The sequence below is a fragment of the Thermobia domestica genome, chromosome 8 (assembly GCF_964235325.1).
Source record: "Thermobia domestica chromosome 8, izTheDome1.hap1.1, whole genome shotgun sequence".
Lineage (NCBI taxonomy): Eukaryota > Metazoa > Arthropoda > Insecta > Zygentoma > Lepismatidae > Thermobia > Thermobia domestica.
Window position 1 is genome coordinate 153,139,735 of NC_137461.1, and position 18,464 is coordinate 153,158,198.

Sequence of the window (18,464 nt, forward strand, 5' to 3'; positions counted from 1 at the left end):
GAAGTCAGGGAAATAGCAGATTGGTCAGGGAAAGTCAGAGAAAAATCGATTTAGGTCCATTGTTCAATTACTGAATTTATGAAATATGGTTGATTCCTTTACTGTTACTGGATGCAAAATGTGTTCTCTGATATAGTTGTTCAAACTAATTTTCTGCGAAAAACACATATCTAACTGCATCCTGGCATATTTGCTCAAAAGAGTAGACGCTGTTCTAGAAGAATTGCATGGTGCCAAGAGTATATCTGGATAAGTGGCTGAGAACACGAAGAAATATTATCTCCAGCTCACAGTAAAAGCTCAGACTGAAGAATTTAAAGAACACTCGAATGAATTCATAGCCAATGATAGAGATGGTATTGGACTTGATGAGTTTTTTACTTAGTCTTAGGAAATGGGAAGAACTTCGTTGACTTACGGTCAGTTATGAAATTGTGTTTTATCTTCTTTCACGGAAACGCATTTTTTGACGGTACAGTTCTCACTGACACGGATAGCATCTTAAATAGATGGAAAGATTTCTCTGTATACTGGTTTCACAATAAATAAAATTCTCATTGTTGACAACTTACAAGAAGAATCTCGGGTGGCTCAACGGATCATATATGATTCTGTGATGAGAATATTGGATAATCAGGATTAATAATTACAAGAGGTATGATAAATTCAGTGAGAAGTTCAATGAGACAATATCATGTGTATCTGGAAAAGAAAAGAGAAATAAATGTTGGAGACGAGAAGAGGAGAGAGAAACGGAAAATTCAGCAACAACTAAAGGAGCAGGAGGAAGAAGAAAAGAAAATTAAACTGCAGAGACAACAAGTAGGATATTCAGATCAATGAGAAGAAAACTATGCGAGAAAGGATGAACAACTGCACCAGAAAAAGTATGTGTGTCTGTGTTTTTTTTCTTTTTTTTTTTTTAATAATGAGTAAAAACATGTATGAACCGTTTATTACTATAGGCAATGTATTGTAATGCTGTGTAATTGGTATTATAATGTGTAAGCATATAATGTGTATTTTTTCATATCTTAAGTACTCTGTATACTGGACACTTTCGTTTGTAACTTTACATTTTGTGTAATATGTAGGCCTAATCAATATCGGCCTAATGCATATGTTTGTAAATTTACATTCCTTTGGAAAGAAAATTGAAAAAAGAAAGAAACAGAAGCGGAAGAGAACAAGGCCAACTATGGGGAGTGTGGAGGCTGGAGTTTCTTTCTTTTTTCTATATTTTTAAATTATTCAGGGGTCAGGGAAATCTGGAACTTTCGTCATGGAAAGTCAGGGAAAAGTCAGAGATCTTCTCTCCAAATTGTGTGGACACCCTGTTTACATTTCCAAATGAAATTATATAAATTAGGGCGTCTCTTCAAAAACGTGGGGGGGGGCAACTGCCCCCTCTTGCCCCCCCTAATCGCCACCCATGCCGGAGTGCAATAGTGTTGAGGATACCTGAATTGAAATTAGAGATAGCATTAAAATTTCAGCAAAAGAAAAATTGGGACACGCGGAAATACGTAGGAACAAACCATGGTTCGACCAGGAATGCGTAAGACTAGTAGAGAAGAGAAAACAGGCAAAATTACGCTGGCTACAAAATCCGAATGAAATGACTACACAAAATTTCGCAGATATCAGGCGGGAAACTTCCAAAACTTTTAGAACAAAGAAACGAGATTTTCTGAAAGCTAAAATTAAGGAACTTGAAGATAATAGTAAAAATAAAAACATACGGGATATGTATAAGGGAATCAACGAATTTAAGAAAGGCTATCAACCTCGTGCTTATATATTAAAGAAATCTGACGGTACAGTTCTCATTGACACGGATAGCATCTTAAATAGATGGAAAGATTTCTTTGACGATTTGCTTAACACGCAACCAAAAACTAGTGTGCGTGGAGGAAAGGAGATACACACCGCATAACCGTATATTCCAGAACCCAACCGAATAGAAGTAGAAACCGCTATAAAGAAATTAAAGAAACACAAATCTCCGGGTGTAGATGAAATTCCGGCTGAGTTAGTTTTAGCTGGAGGCGAAAAATTGTGGAGCAAGATACACAAACTCATTCTCCTTATCTGGAACAAGGAAGAATTGCAACAAGAGTGGAAAGAATCAATCATTGTTCCAATTCACAAGAAAGGCGACAAAACTGACTAATAATTATCGAGGCATTTCTCTCCTGTCAACATCCTATAAAATCCTTTCAAATATTCTATTAGCAAGATTGACCCCATACGCAGATGAAATTATTGGAGATTATCAGTGCGGATTTAGACGAAATCGATCAATTATCGACCAAATATTTACCATTCGCCAAATACTCGAAAACAAGTGGGAATACAATACCCCGGTACATCAACTATTTATTGATTTTAGAAAGGCGTACGACTCGGTTAGGAGAGAAACAAACAACATTCTTACAAAACTTGGAATACCGAGAAAGCTAATTAGATTAATTAAGATATGTTTAAATGAATCCCAAAGTAAAGTCCGGGTAGGAAAATTTTTGTCCACGAGCTTTCACGTCGAAAATGGCCTGAAACAAGGAGATGCGTTGTCGCCGTTATTATTTAACTTCGTTCTGGAATACGCTATAATGAAAATCAAAGATAGCAACCAGGGCCTAGAGTTGAACGGTATTCACCAGGTTATGGCATACGCTGATGATGTAAATTTAATAGGGCGATGATAGGAGAACAATAGAAAGAAATGCAGAGATCTTATTGAACGCTTGCAGGGACATGGGTTTAGAAGTAAATGCAGAGAAAACTAAATACATGGAAGTGCGTCGGGACCGTAATACAGCAAATCATGGATGCGTTAAAATATTAAATAATACTTTTGATAAAGTGGATAGTTTCAAATATCTAGGATCAATATTAACAGAGGAAAATCATATTCACGGAGAAATTAAATGTCGACTAAAAGCAGGGAATTCGTGTTACTATTCGGTTGAAAATCTCTTGTCATCGCGAATTCTGTCGAGGAATTTGAAGCTTAAAATATAAAAAACGATAATCATGCCTGTTGTTCTGTATGGCTGCGAAACATGATCACTTACTCTGAGGGAAGAACATAGACTGAAAGTATTTGAGAACAAGATCCTGAGACGAATATTCGGACCCAAGAGGAACGGGAATGGGGAATGGCGGAAACTTCATAACGAGGAACTACATAATTCATATGGTTTACCCAACATTGTTAGGGTCGTCAAGTCTAGGAGGCTTAGGTGGGCGGGTCATGTAGCCAGAATGGAAGAAAGTAGAAACGCTTTCAAAGTCTTGACTGGAAGACCAGTCGGAAAACGATCATTAGGAAGACCTAGGCGCAGATGGGAGGACGATATTAAGATGAATCTCGCAGAGATTGGAATACAAAGTAGAAAATGGATGCAGTTAGCTAAGGATAGAAGTCAGTGGAGAGCTTTTGTGAACGCGGCATTAAACCTCCGAGTTCTATAGGTCATAGAGTTAGTTAGTTAGTTTAAGCTATTTTACCTGCTTATTGCAGCTTTTAGTTCGTAAAAACATTAAATTCTCTGGAGCCAGAAACAATGTGTTTTCTCTCGAAGCAGTCGCCCGCGTAGTCGTACGAAAATGCGGTTTTATCGCTAGCATCAGAAAGTAGTACCGGTACCAATCATAGTAAAGAGTTTTGGCGGCGAAGAACATAAAAAAATAGAAAATTGGTAAAATCTGGACACAACTGGATTTTGGGATTATCAGGGTATGTCAAATGAGTGGAGGGGTCTAAATTATTCTGCCAAACTTAGATTGGTGATTAATGCCAAGTGATTTTCACCCAATATATTTTTAGGTGAAATATATTAGGCGGGACTATATTTTCGAATAACAATAAAATAATGATTTCCATATCCATTCGTTTGAAATACCCTTACCTCTGAAATTATCATGAAATAATGTGTAAATAAAAGTATTACTCCCCAAAGTATAATTTCTACTAACTTGTATTAAACTTAAATATTAATTTTGAGTAGAGATGCAAGGGCTCGGAAAAAAACCGGCTTTTTTGGGGGGAAAAAACTCGGTTTTTTCTGTTTCGCTTTTTTGCTTGGGAAATTTTGGGCTTTTTTGAAAATTTTGCTTTAAACTGATAAAGTAGACTTTGTTCCGCTTCTCTACAACAACAACAACAACAAAAAAAAAAACTCATATTATTATGCATAATAATATGAAACCTCGAAAATAAACCATGAATTTCAAAAAGATTTTTTAAAATTCTTAACACATTTACATTATGAATTCCAAAGGATTAACCAATATATGTAATTAATATTTTAACCTCTTACATACAATAAGTACTTTAAAAATGATACACAAATAACTAGCAAAATTGTATGTAGTATTTTTACGTTAAAATATCACACACCCTCTTTTTGAAGCAAAATAAAGAAAAACATGAGAGAAATATGCACATCAAGAGCTTCGTTTGGGTGGTACTGTACATTCTTGAAATTTTTCAGTTAAGTTTTAACTTCCATATACATTGTATGAATATTTCGAAGAAATTTTTCACTGATTGATCACATACGTAATAATCTGTTACCACCTATCAGGTGTTTCGGATCTGCAAAATAGGTAAAGCTCCAAATTCTGTAATGCACTGACTGTTCCTCAAGCTTTTTCAGAATCGTGAAAGTATCGAATTTTCTGTTCATGGATCATAAACGTAATAGACGGTTCATCTGAGCGTATGGTTTCCTAGGCTGTAGAATATATAACCATCATCACGGTTTACCCAATCCTGAAGGTTTCTGAATTTTTAACAAGAAAATTCAACATATCGTTACAAAACTTATATATATATACTTACAAAACTTATATATACTTATATATAAAAGAAAAATCATGGAATACATTTAAAAAGAGTGGAAGAATCAATCACTGTTCCAATTTGCAAGAAAGACGACAAAATTATTTGTAATAATTATCGATACATTTCTCAACATTCTATTAATAAGATTGACCCCATACGCAGATGAAATTATTGGAGATTATCAGTGTGGATTTAGTCGAAATCGACCAGATATTTACCATTCGACAAACACTCGAAAAGAAATGGGAATATATTATCCAGTACATCAACTGTTTATTGATTTTAGAAAGGCTTACAACTCGGTTAGGAGGGAAACATTGTACAACATTCTTACAGAATTTGGAATACCGAAAAAGCTAGATTTATTAAGTGTTTAAATGAATCCCAGAGTAAAGTTCGAGTAGAAAAATGCGAGCTTCCACGTCGAGATTGGCCTGAAACAAGGATATGCGTTATCGCCGTTATTATTTAGCTTTGTTCCGGAGTACGCTATAAGAAAAATCAAAGATAGGAACCAGGGCCTAGAGTTGAATTGTATTCACCAGGTTATGCTGCATGCTGATAATGTAAATGTGATAGGAGAACAATCGAAAGAAATGCAAAGGCCTTATTAAACGCAGGGATATGAGTAAATGCAGAGAAATGTAAATACAAGGAAGTTCCCAAGGATCGTAATACGGCAAATTATGAATGCGTTAAAATATCAATTAATACTTTCGAAACAGTGGATACTTTCAAATATCTTGGATCAGTATTACCAGACCAAAATCAACCCACAAAGAAATTAAATGTCGACTGAAATCAGGAAATTCTTGTTATTATTCAGTTCAAAATATTTTGTCGTCGCGAATTCTGTCAAGGAATTTAAAGCTTAAAATATATAAAATGATAATCATGCCTGGTATGCTTTATGGTTGTGAAACATGGTCGCTTACGCTGAAGGAAGAACGCAGACTGAACTTATTTGAGAATAAAATTCTGAGACAAATATTTGGACCCAAGAGGAACGGGAATGGGGAATGGCGGAAACTTCATAAGGAGGAACCACATAATTTATACGGTTTACCAAACATCGTTAGAGTCATCAAGTCTAGGAGGCTCAGTTGGGCAGGTTATGTAGCCAGAATGGAACAAAATAGGAACGCTTTCAAAGTTTTAACTGGAAATCCAATCGGGAAACGTCCATCAGGAAAACCTAGGCCCAGATGGGAGGGCAATATCAAGATGAAATAGGAATACAGAGTAGAAACTGGATTGAATTGGATAAGGACAGAAGTCAATGGAGAGCTTTTGTGGCCATGGAGAAAGTGAGAGAATACATTTAAATTAAGCACAAATGCACAACAAACGTGAGTGAGTGGTTAGCTTTCGCGCTTCTATCGTGAAGTGCGGTATTCAACCCCGCATTCGATCATTTTGACAAAAGTTTTTCTTAATTCCATCCGTAAATATTTGTTATTACTAATTACCAGCAGTGATAGATTTGCGAAGAGGGTTAGGGTGGAGATGTCTTTCGGATTGAAGCCTCTACCCCGGAATTACGGAATTTCTAAAACAAACTAAATATTAGTTTTGCCTTTACTCATAAACTTCAAGCTGTCCTCAAATAAAAAGTTAGGATTTTTTTTAGAAAAACTAAGCATTAATAAGAAAAGCCCCTCCCAAAATACTTTTCTAAATCCGCCACTGATTATGAGTATAAAATGGTCTTTAAGGTTGTATCTGGAAGATTATAGCTGAATATACAAACGAAACGCTGGCGTCTATGGCATGTAAACTTTGGAGGGGGGCATCAAAGAAAGTGATTTAAATGGTACTATCTAGCCTGTTATAATTGTTCCACAGCCTGAATATTATATTCCAAATAAATGTAATTATTATTATCTATATGTTATTCTGTCGTTAGTAAATAAATTAAGTTAGAATAAAATATTGAATATTTTGCACTTCAAAATATTGGGGGGACGTGTCACCCTCGTCCCCCCACCAGAGACACCCGTGAAACGAAACGAAATATTTGTCATGCCTGTACTCATAAACCTAAGTTCCTCTTAAATAAAAATTAGGAATTATAATTACATGGGCGCATGGGGGGATATTCAAAATTAACAAAAAATTAGCTACTTACCAATGAAAAATTTAAAGATTTTGACGTTTCGGAACTCTCAGCTGGTTCCTTCCTCAGTGGCAAGGTAAAAAGGATTAAAACGGAAAGGAGATAAAAGGAGTAAAACCAGGAATACATACCACTATATAAAAGTAACGTACAAAAAAGATCCTGAGATGAACAGAGCAGAGTGAAAAAGAGAATGAACTGAATAAAAAAGAACGCGGTGACTATGTTAGACCACTATTGTCAGATCCAAAGTATGCATCAAAGGTAGATACCCAAGTTCGATCAATGTTGCCAGTATCAAGGTTCAATGTATGAGCCGAAAATATATGACCTTCGAGCTCAATCATAACAGAAAGTCATATAAATTTTTGAGATGCACGATGGGCCATCGTATCTCAAGTCAAAGCCTGTCTATCGCGACGAGGATGATTTTGGAAGGATTACCCGATAGGATTACAAGTTTTGCAGATGATATAATTAGAAGCGCTTACAGCTTTTCACAGCAGTTGCAGAATTTGGAATTACTATTTAAGAAGCTTAGAAAACACGATTTTCGTGCCTCACCCAAGAAGACACACACATAGGTTACCAAGAGCTTAACGTGTTCGGACAACTCGTTAGTAGAGAATCCATCAAAATATCTCCAAAAATAGCCAAGAAAATAAGAAATTTCAAAAATCCAACTACAAAGCGGATTCTCAAAAGTTTTATCTGGTTATGTTCATATCTTAGAGCGCATATCAAAGATTTCACAGTAAAAATTGAGCCTTTCCAGCAGTTAGTAACCTCTAAATCTAAATTTAAATGGACAAAGGAGCATGATGTTCTTTTCGAACAATTGAAAGAAGACACATTGCCAGCTCCTTCACTCTCTCAGTTTGACAACTCTCTAGAAATTCGCGTATACAGCGACAGTAGTCAAATGCAAATAGCTGGAGTACTCGCTTGCTAAGACCCAAAAACTGACACTGAGAAGGTAGTTGCTTATTGTTTTCGAAGATTGACGAAAAGTGATCAGAAGGCTAGTATATGGGAAAAAGATTTGTACGCTCTCATATATACTTTGCGAAACTTTCGCTACTTTCTACTAAATAGAAAATTCAACCTTTAAGTAGACGCAAAGTGCACAGCAACGATGAACATAGCCCGATAAAGTTGGGAAATATACCATATAGAAAAGTATTTTTAGCCGATTATGATTTCAATATACAGTGTTTACCTGGGTCCAAACATCCAGCAGATATAATTAGTAGGCTTGAACAAACACAAGATATCATGAAGGAAGAAGAAAAAGAAGAAAATAGCGAAGAACAAGGCGAAGACTATCAAGCCTTTAGATCAAATATTCTTCAAGTCAATACTATAGAAATAGAAAACAACAACCTTCTACGAAACATCGCAAGAGAGCAACGTAAGAACGACAATTACAAGGACTTCATCTCTATTTTAGACGGTAAGGAACCGGACAAGATCTCCACACTTAGATCATGAAGATCATGAAGAAACGGCATATTATATAGTAAACAAAACCATCCTGATTATGGTTTATTATATCTTCTATGCATACCCAAATCGTTAGCCAACTTGTGGTTCACAACCTTCTACTACCAGGCAACCAACCCTTATTTTGGATTCTCAAAATCCTATAAAACTACCATAAAGAAATTTTATATGTCGCATCTCAAAAACTACGAGGGCTATCCAGAAAGTAGATTACGTTTTGGAATAAAAAATCAACAAAGTATAGGAAACAAATTTTATTATATACAGATGAAAGCCACACACAAATACTACTTTTCGACATAGTCACCATTCAAATTAAGGCATTTATCGTAGCGATGTACGAGCTTGGAAATTCCTTCGTCGAAAAATTCGGCCGCCTGCGACTTCAACCACTTCGTTACCTCTTCTTGCAGCTGTTCGTCGTCATCAAAACGCTGCATAGCCAGCCACTTCTTCATTGCTGGGAATAGGTGGAAGTCGCTCGGTGCCAGGTCGGGACTGTACGGCGGATGAGGAAACAACTCCCACTGAAAAGATTCAAGAACTTCACGCGTGACATTTGCCGTGTGGGGCCGGGCGTTGTCGTGAATCAACAAGATCTTAGAGCTCAACATTCCTCTGCGCTTGTTTTGAATTGCTCTTCTGAGGTTTTGCAGAGTTTGGCAATACCTTTGAGCGTTTATTGTAGTGCCTCTTTCCAGGAAGTCCACCAAAATCACACCTTTTCTGTCCCAAAAAACAGTCGCCATCATCTTCCTTGCCGACATTGTTTGCATGCATTTCTTGGGTTTTTGGGGAGAACCTGTGTGCCCCCACTGCATTGATTGCAATTTCGTTTCACAGTTTACGTGTTTCACCCATGTTTCGTCACCAGTAACGATGCGATCGAGTAAAGAGTCACCATCCTTATTGTAGGCGTCCAAAAAGTGCAACGCTGCAGCCATTCGCTGATTTTTGTGGTCCTCTGTCAAGATTTTTGGAATCCATCTTGCACAAAACTTGTGGTAACCAAGCTTTTCGCTGATGATTTCGTGCAACAAACTTCGCGAAATTTGTGGAAAACTCAAAGAAAGTTCCGTTATTGTGAACTTTCGATTTTCACGGACTTTAACATCGACTTTTTCGACAAGTTCGGCAGTCACTTTGCTGGGTCTCCCACTTCGATCTTCGTCGTGAACATTGGTTCGGCCATTTTTAAATCTTATGACCCACTGTCGCACTCCACCTTCAGTGATAATGTTGTCCCCATACACTTCACACAGCTGCCGATAGATTTCTATCGGTTTACAGTTTTTTGCTGTCAGAAACCTTATTACTGCACGCACCTCGCAGCTCGCGGGATTTTCAATTAACGCAGACATTTCAAACCGTCACAGTATCTTAACGGAGCACAGCACGAACCTCTCACTAGCACGGCTAGATGCCGACTGAGCTGCGCAACGCTCTGACCCCAAGATGGCCGCGCTAGCCCCGCCCCTAGCGGACACAGACGGAAACGTAATCTACTTTCTGGATAGCCCTCGTATCTTGCTCACAAAATACGTACGTGTCAAGACTGGTAACTTCTAAAGAAGCTACCACAAAAGTAACAGGCCGAACTACTACATCACCTTGTGGGAGAGATAGCAACAAGTTGGGTATATGATGAACGGGGGCCATTCCCAAGCAAAGAGGGACGAAATAAATACATATTAGTAGCCACAGAAATAGTTACACGTTATGTTATTGCAAAGACAGTGGACGCAATAAATGTGGAAAATATAGAGAAAATAGAATACGAAATCATTTTAAAATTCGGAGCATTTACAACGCTCCATTGGGACCAAAATCCAGTACATGGAGCGGCTCGTCTACAACACCTAGCAAGGAAGTACGATTTCACTTATAAATACTCACCAGCATATAATCACGCTTCAATAGGATTAGTAAACCAAATTAATAAAATTATACAAAATTGTCTCAAATTTTATGTACAGGAACACCATACGGATTGGGAGAAATGGCTACCACACGTTATTTTTGGCATTAATATTTACATACAAGATGGGACCAAATATTCAGCAAGTTTCTTATTATTTGGATACGAACCTAGGATCCCGACAGAATGTACGCTCGAATCTAAACAACATATACAAGTTGACAGGGATAAATTAGCAGCCATCAGGAAGAAAGTGCAAAATAACCTGGAACAGGCATATAACAAACAAAAGAAGTTTTATGAGAAACTCTATAATCAGACAACTTATAATCCAGGGGACCTTGTTTTAGTATATTACCCTACAAGAAAGATCGGTTTATCTGAGCACTTTACCATTCATTACGAAGGATCAGCACGAATGTTAGAGAAGCTGAATTCAAATTTATATCGTATGGAATTACCTCCTAAATTTCGTAACAGAATTCAAAAAATTGCGGTGGACCGCTTGAAGCCATTCTATGAGAACCAAACTGAGGGAACACAAAATTAAGAAGACAGAGGCACAAATACAAGAAGAATCTGATAAAATTCCAAGTACTTATCGGGAACAGAAGATGGACTAACAACAGAAGAAACGAAAAATATAAGAAAAGATGCACTGACATAACATCGCACTTCTTTATGTCAATTATAAACTGTGTCTCAATCTGTTATTTAACTTCGTTATATCAGTATTTCCGTTCATCTAGCAAAATGCAAACTCAACATTTTTTCTCTCTTTTTTTAGTTTCAAAAGTCATTAATGCATGCAAGGTCAAAATATAATGCTTTCTTGTTTCCAACATCGCTTCTCAATACGAAGTTCATGATTGCTTATTGCATCATTTTTCTCTTTATACAGGATGTTCATAAAATGAGGCTCTGAATAACATTATACAGAATGACCAGAAATTCACATTCTCTATTTTTTTTAAAAAAAAAGAAAAAAGAAAAGTTTCCAAATTCTAAAACCGATTATTCTCCTTTCATTAGTTCTAATAATAATTAAATTGTGCCTCATCTTTCACAAGTCCCGTTACAAAACAAAACTTATCCAGTCAGCGCCTACTACTACTAAAGTTGAGACTCAACCGATATAGGCTATAAATACCAGATGTGACATAAACATAGAAACCAACCATTAATGAACTAGTATATATTTATTAATTACAGTGATAACACTTCTGCCCACTCTGAGGAATATGATAGTGACTGCTTTGATCCTGCTTAGATGGGCCGGAACTATAATGTTATTACGATTACATATATATATATATATATATATATATATATATATAACAACAAGTTTCCTGATAGTGATTTTCCAGTGTCTCATGGCGTTTTTAGTGTTTTATAGTGTCTTTCATAGTGTTTCCAACGATATCAGTGTTGTGGTGCAAATAACTTTCATTAACAACAATTATGTATTTTTCTCAAAAATAATCTTGCAGATTATTTTTTTTCTCATGTGAAGGTGTAAGGATCCCCACATCACGACAGAAGCACATGTCAATACAACACGTGTTATTAATTATAAACAATGAAGCAGACGAGAAGTCAACACGGAAGACAGCGAGGAAAGCCGAAAGAAGTCGGACCTCACGGAAGGACCCGAAGAGAACAAATAAAAGCGCTGCCACAACAAATATTACTTTACGATTTAGGCACTTTTCTAGTCCTCCTTGCTGGTATAGTGACGAGCCAAAAGTATGTACCAAAGGTACGAAATTTAATCTCTGGTAGGAGAGAATTGAATACATTATGGTTAGGATTACATCTTAAATTATAGATCCACTTCTCATGTAGCCTCGGTGCTGAAAAAGGATGCCTAAACTTCAACAAACAAACAAGCGAAATGGCCGATGCTGCTCATAAGTGGAGTTGATATCAGTGTCTACTGACTTAACTGTCATCTGGGTAGAATTGATGTAATTATATGATGGATTCGTATAGATCAAAGATGTGACACAAAATTTATCTACAACATAGTAACATTATTAATTTTTTGATTGGCCGTAGCGTCTGAAGAGTCCCCTAAGAGTATACGATTATGTAGCGTTTTTGTTTTCTTTTGTCCTGTAGAATGGTCTTCTATGATCTATGGGTGCCGTTTTTTAAATATCCGGTATATATAAAATTTATTACATTCTTTTATTATGTTTGCTGGTCTATCTTCATATACTATCTATATCATGCATCATCGTGTAATATGAATTACCATGATATAACTATACAAGTGACTAAATTATCGCTTTCACTATTATGTAAAGTTCTAGTTCCTCTATACTACTATCCTGTTACTTTTTCCTAGTTCTTTCGTAAAGTATTAAGTAACAAAGTGTAAACGACAATATTGACTTGTTAATCTGCATACTAATATTTAAATTAACCTATTTCCATCTCGTTTTCTTTATATTATATAAGTAAATATTATATTATGCTCTCTGATACAAGTATATGCAAATATACAGAGTATTGTTTAGATTTATTGTTTCTTTAATAAATAAATGGTCTGCTGTAAATGAAGAATTATTTAAATTCTATGGCATAGAAGAGAAAGTGCGAATTGTACATTTAATTATGAATTCCATGCTATATAAAAAGAATTTGAAGATATGGAAAATGTAAGAAAATGATGAAATATCTGCAGTTTCTAGAAAACGAACTTCATTACAGGCAGTTTTTATTTTATTTTTATTTTTTACTTTTATTTATTTATTTATTTAAGAAGGAACCACTTAGAGTTGAATATAATTGCCAACCTTTAGGTGAGAAACTTGCTGAAGGAGACATAAAGCGAAAAGGAACTTCATTTAAGATACATATCGTCGTCTGAGATTCAGTACAGCGTAACATTTCACCAATTTTACAGGCGACAAAAAAAGAACTGTTTAAGAACTTGCTTCAGTCTCATTATATGCGGCATTGCTTTGAGGAAATAACAGAGCCATTTGTCGTGATTTAGGTGTACTACTTAACTAGATTGTGCGCCATCCTATACTGATTCTATGGTGTCAAAAACTCAAATTCGACGAAATTGGAGATACGCGGTGTTGAATCTCAGACGCCGATATGGGACTCTGTACATGTCTATATAATTTGTATTTCTAGAACTAGGCTCCTTATCCTTGCTGAATTCTTTAATATTTTCTAGTTTCACCGAACTAGCAGCGAAGTAACAAAATGTTGAGAACAATACCTCAGCTTTTTACACTTTTTTTTAAATCTCGCAGCTATCCTCTTTTTTCTATTGTAATTTTGACTGAAAAAGTCAACCTATAATTCCGATTGAAACTGATACTCCCTTCTGCTAGAAGAGGAGGAAGAAGATTGACCAGCCACTTACATTAATGAAATTATTTGCAGATATCTGTACTAAATATTCTTGGAAACTACCGAAATATAATCATCGGTCATGTTTCATCGCGGAACTTTCCGATAGAGTATATTTAATATTCTAATTTTCTCAAATAAGGTTTCAAGGGAGTGAGACGTCTGAATAGATTAGCCAAACCATGGAAATCTGCTTGCTGGAACCAAACAGTATGCTTTATTTGGCATTGACTCAGTTTCGAGCATTGTCATGTGTTTATACAAATATCAAATGACAGCTTAGATATCACTGGTGTTAATTGTGTATCACCATAACCAGAGTAAGCGTTTGTAATATTGTGTTATATCCTCTTATTTGTATCTTTGTTTCCGTATCTATATGCTTGTGATCTTGCAGATGACTAGTCACCCTTCTCGTCGCGCAGCCTTTTAACGATAGGAGGCATCACAATGCAAGGCCATTTGGAAATGGCATTTTTGTGTTTTCTGAATGGGTTGTGTTTACATTTATTTATTGTTTCTGGCTTGTTTGGTATTTAATTAGATATTGGCTATATACGGTGATAGCCAGAAGTTCTCTTAATAATTTCTTGATGTTGATCCAGATCACAACCATATAAAGTTATCAATATATTTTCAATATCATATCCTCATGTTCCCACTGTGAACAAGTCACAGAGGCCACTCAAGTAGAAAATGGGTTGAGAAAGAAGCTATCTGAATTCCTGGAAGCCTGAAGTGGGTCGTGGGATTTGGATGACCGAGGCCTGGTGAAAAAAATTGCATGAGTTTCAGGGAGTAGTTCTTGTCGAGTCCTCGATAGAGAGGTTATTTTTCGTTGATTCGTTAGTGAGTCTTGAAGTATTCCGGTGATTATTCAGTTTGCTTCGGATAGACTTTAGTTAGTTTTCAATTATTCGTATTCTTCAGTGTTCTTTGAAAAATGTAAGAGTTGGGCATGTTTAAAGTTTAACAGGTAGTGCTAGTAGTTGAAGCAGCGACTATTGAGAGTTTGGTCTTCTAAATTCCCATAAACATTGCACAAAATGAACCTAGTGGTGCTATAACAAGTTATATGATCCTACTTCTGATAGTGACAGTACTGATTGTGATTACATAATGATGTAGTAGTTCTCACTCTGAGATAACATTCTACTGCGGACACCCAGAGTTATTTGTCTCTATGGTAAATTTTAGTAGGTGCTTACGTACCTTGTAGCACTCCAGTACGAAATTAATCGGAATGATGGACAATGCTAATTAAAGTCATTCCCAAGTAGCAGTGTGGTGTTACTATAGAAGGAGTGCCAGGTATCAACAGAAGATGAACAGAAGACATTTATTTAATTCCCTCATGGAAAGAGAGAGAATTCTCGTATAAGGAAATTACTAGGAACAGTTTAGTGGGAATGACTTCCTTATTTCTATCAAGAAATAACCGGAACTGTAATGACACGTGGTGGCGTGTGCTGAACTGATAATTGTAATATAAAAGAAAATAAGTTAATTAAACCTAAAGCATATTATAGTGAATAATGCCACTATTATAAACATATAATATCTATAAATTACATAATCTAAGTTAATGTCCACAGTGATACAAACAGAAAAATGGGTTATACTCAAGTGTGTAATGTGAAGTGGATTTTTTACAATATTGTAAAAGTTATTTTTTACTTTGTTCGTGTTTATTGGTAGTTTTTTTTTTTTTTTTTTTTTTTTTGCGTGTGTATGTGTGTGTGTGTGTGTGTGTGTGTGTATGCGTGTGCTTAGTAGTCTGAGTATAGGAAATAAAGTGTGTTTTTGTTATAACTGGAATTGATATTTTCCTAAAGTAATCTGGATGGCAGAGGGTAAGTAGACAAGTTTTGTCTATAATTTTCATTCTTAGATTCTTTTTTAAATGCCTATTTGAGATGCTATTGTATTATTGTATGTTAGATCTCCTCAAGGGGTAGGGGAGAATAAATAATGACTCACGTATTCAGAAGTGAAGAAATGGAGGAAAGTGAAATGCACGAAAGAGATTATTCTGATTATCTTCATGTCTTGTACCAAAGGGTGTAGCCTATTCATCTTGAGGGAGCAAAACTGTCTTTTTTTCTTTTTGTTATTTTTGTTTGTTTTGTTGAAAATTCGCTCTCTCACTCACTTGTTATGTAAATTATCAAAGTTATTACATTCACCTCCTCCGAATAATTTAATCTTCACATTTAAATATAACATCCAGCTTTAGGGATGTTTACAAAAACTATTGGGTTATTTGAATCCTCTCATGTGGTAATACTAGCTCTTTTGTTCCATTACTATTTCGTCACTTCTGATTTCTTCTAATCATATAAATTATTTACTTTTCACAACTTTGGCTTACATATGAAATTTTTTCCAGTAATTCTAATTGGATATACGTATGAAAAAATTGAAAGATATATTCTTATCATCTAATTTTCTAGTTTCTTTGTTCTAGATTCAATGAGGTCCAAAAATAAAATATGTGACTAAGTCGGAGAATGAACTGGAGTGGTCGGAGAACTACTCCTTAGCTGAGATATTCAGTTTACTCTAACAAAATCTAAGAGCGAGAACGGTATTTGGCTAATCTGGAGAGAGACTTGGTAGTACAGATATTGATTAACACCAAATTGTTAAGCCGAATCCTTGCACGAGTTTGGTCCTTGAACTTAATTTTAATTACTTTTTCAATTTTCGTTTATTAAAGAAAATTCAGTACGGATTAAAAAAACGTGATACATGGTTCTTTTACGGATGAAAAATATTTATTTTACAAAATGCATTACTATACATAATTCTTAATATAATCCGCAACAATAAATTATACGAAAAAAATTTGCGTTACTTACATTGCTATTCACAAACAAAACTAGACAATTTTTCTTTATTGAATACTCTTTTTCTGAAAGACAATGAGGTCGATAACACAATTTTCGTATATTATCCGGATAACACAATAATTATACTTATAAATATCTGTTGATCCAAGAACATTGAATTATTGTCATACGCCATCAAACAAATTACAACAATCAATTTTAAGCATTTATATTGTTCAATGGATTTTTCTTTGACATCTTTAGTTCTGCGTTGCTGAATAAAACCCAATGTAAAGACGTTTTTAAGCAGATAATTCCTCTGCACTTGCAATGCTTATGTTATCTTCATCACTATCGGGATCACCAGGCGATCTGTATCCGTAGATCTTGAGTTCTGTTGAATAAAAATGAAATCTTATTACCATCTAATCTATCCTTAATTAAAGAGGAAGCTTAACTTCCAAGTTCCTTCAGTTTTTGTTTGTAAGACTGTAGAGTATTTGTAATTTCAAGGGAGTCTACTATTTCCGCAATAGATTTATCTATTTCAGAATTAATTTATTCTGATAGATGATTCTGTCTCTTGTCGTCGCAAATTCTGTCGAGGAATTTGAAGCTTAAAATATGTAAAACGATAATCATGCCTGTTGTTCTGTATGGTTGCGAAACATGATCACTTCCTCTGAGAGAAGAACATAGACTGAAAGTATTTGAGAACAAGATCTTGAGACGAATATTCGAACCCAAGAGGAACGGGAATGGGGAATGGCGGAAACTTCATAACGAGGAACTACATAATTTATACGGTTTACTAAACATTGTTAGGGTCATCAAGTCTAGGAGGCTTGGGTAGGCAAGTCATGTAGCTAGGATGGAAGAAAGTAGAAACGCTTTCAAAGCCTTGACTGGAAGACCAATTGAAAAACGATCATTAAGGAGAAATAGGAGTAGATGGGAGGATGGATGTCGCAGAAATAGGAATACAAAGTAGAAACTGGATCCAGTTAGCTAAGGATAGAAGTAAGTAGAGAGTTTTTGTGAACACGGCATTCAACCTCCGGGTTCCATAGGTCGTTCCGGGTTAGTTAGTTAGATGATTCTGTACTAAAAACTAATTGAAAATATTCCACTTTGGAGATAAAGAATACTATCTTTCTCTTTGGTAATGGACTTGGAAACCTCGCGTATTACAAGGAAAGTATTAAACAAACAACCACTGACTAGCTAGAATCCTGTAATTACAATTATATATTGTATGTACGTGGAAACAAATTGTAATAATAATACCTTCTAAAAATGTAATGGAGTTAGCTTTATTCCAGATGAATTATGTTTTGTTAACGTGTTATGTTTTAAGATAGATTGCAGTACGTTAAGCTTTGTTAGTTGCACAACATATCGAATTCAATTTCTCCAATGAATAACTAAATTAAGCGAAGTTTATGAAAGGTTCAACAAACATAATTGCAGGAAGAATATTTATTGAAATATTCTAGTATTAAAATAGAACAGTATTTTCTAAGTCTATATTTATAAAAAGACTTCAGTGTTCCTTTCATGCGAAAGTATACTTTTGATTTTTACCTCTATATACATCTTCTTCCCCAGCGAGTAGGTCATACCACCAATTGTTATCAAATTTAGGTTTCATGCCACCATATTCTTCTGGAAGAATGTCAGGTGGAATATAAGGATCCATATTTCTTGTGTTTGTACCTTGGACTGACACCTAGGCAGGAAAAACGAACACATTTTATCAACAATTGTTATAACTGCTGCTTTAACACAAAAGTAGAAAAAAAATCTTATTTTAATCCTGCTTATTCTAGATTTGGAACTATGTATAACTTTAAAAAAAAAAATCTGACCAAA

At 35.3% G+C, this 18,464-nt stretch overlaps 1 protein-coding gene and 1 long non-coding RNA gene across 2 annotated transcripts in view; both read right to left on the bottom strand.

Moving 5' to 3' along the window:
- LOC145691869 (uncharacterized) overlaps positions 1-8,653 on the bottom strand; it is an 84,030-nt gene extending 75,377 nt beyond the window's left edge. Inside the window, exon 1 of the long non-coding RNA XR_014132573.1 lies at positions 6,981-8,653. This is a non-coding gene — a long non-coding RNA (uncharacterized LOC145691869). The remainder of the gene's footprint in view (positions 1-6,980) is intronic.
- A 7,863-nt stretch (positions 8,654-16,516) lies between these two features.
- Positions 16,517-18,464, bottom strand: part of LOC145693299 (clavesin-2-like) — a 58,399-nt gene continuing 56,451 nt past the window's right edge. The window contains exons 7-8 of the mRNA XM_081769158.1: positions 18,177-18,321; positions 16,517-16,986 (exon numbers count right to left, since the gene is read on the bottom strand). Of these exons, the coding sequence (XP_081625284.1) occupies positions 16,895-16,986; positions 18,177-18,321 (237 nt within the window). The 3' untranslated portion in view covers positions 16,517-16,894. The remainder of the gene's footprint in view (positions 16,987-18,176; positions 18,322-18,464) is intronic.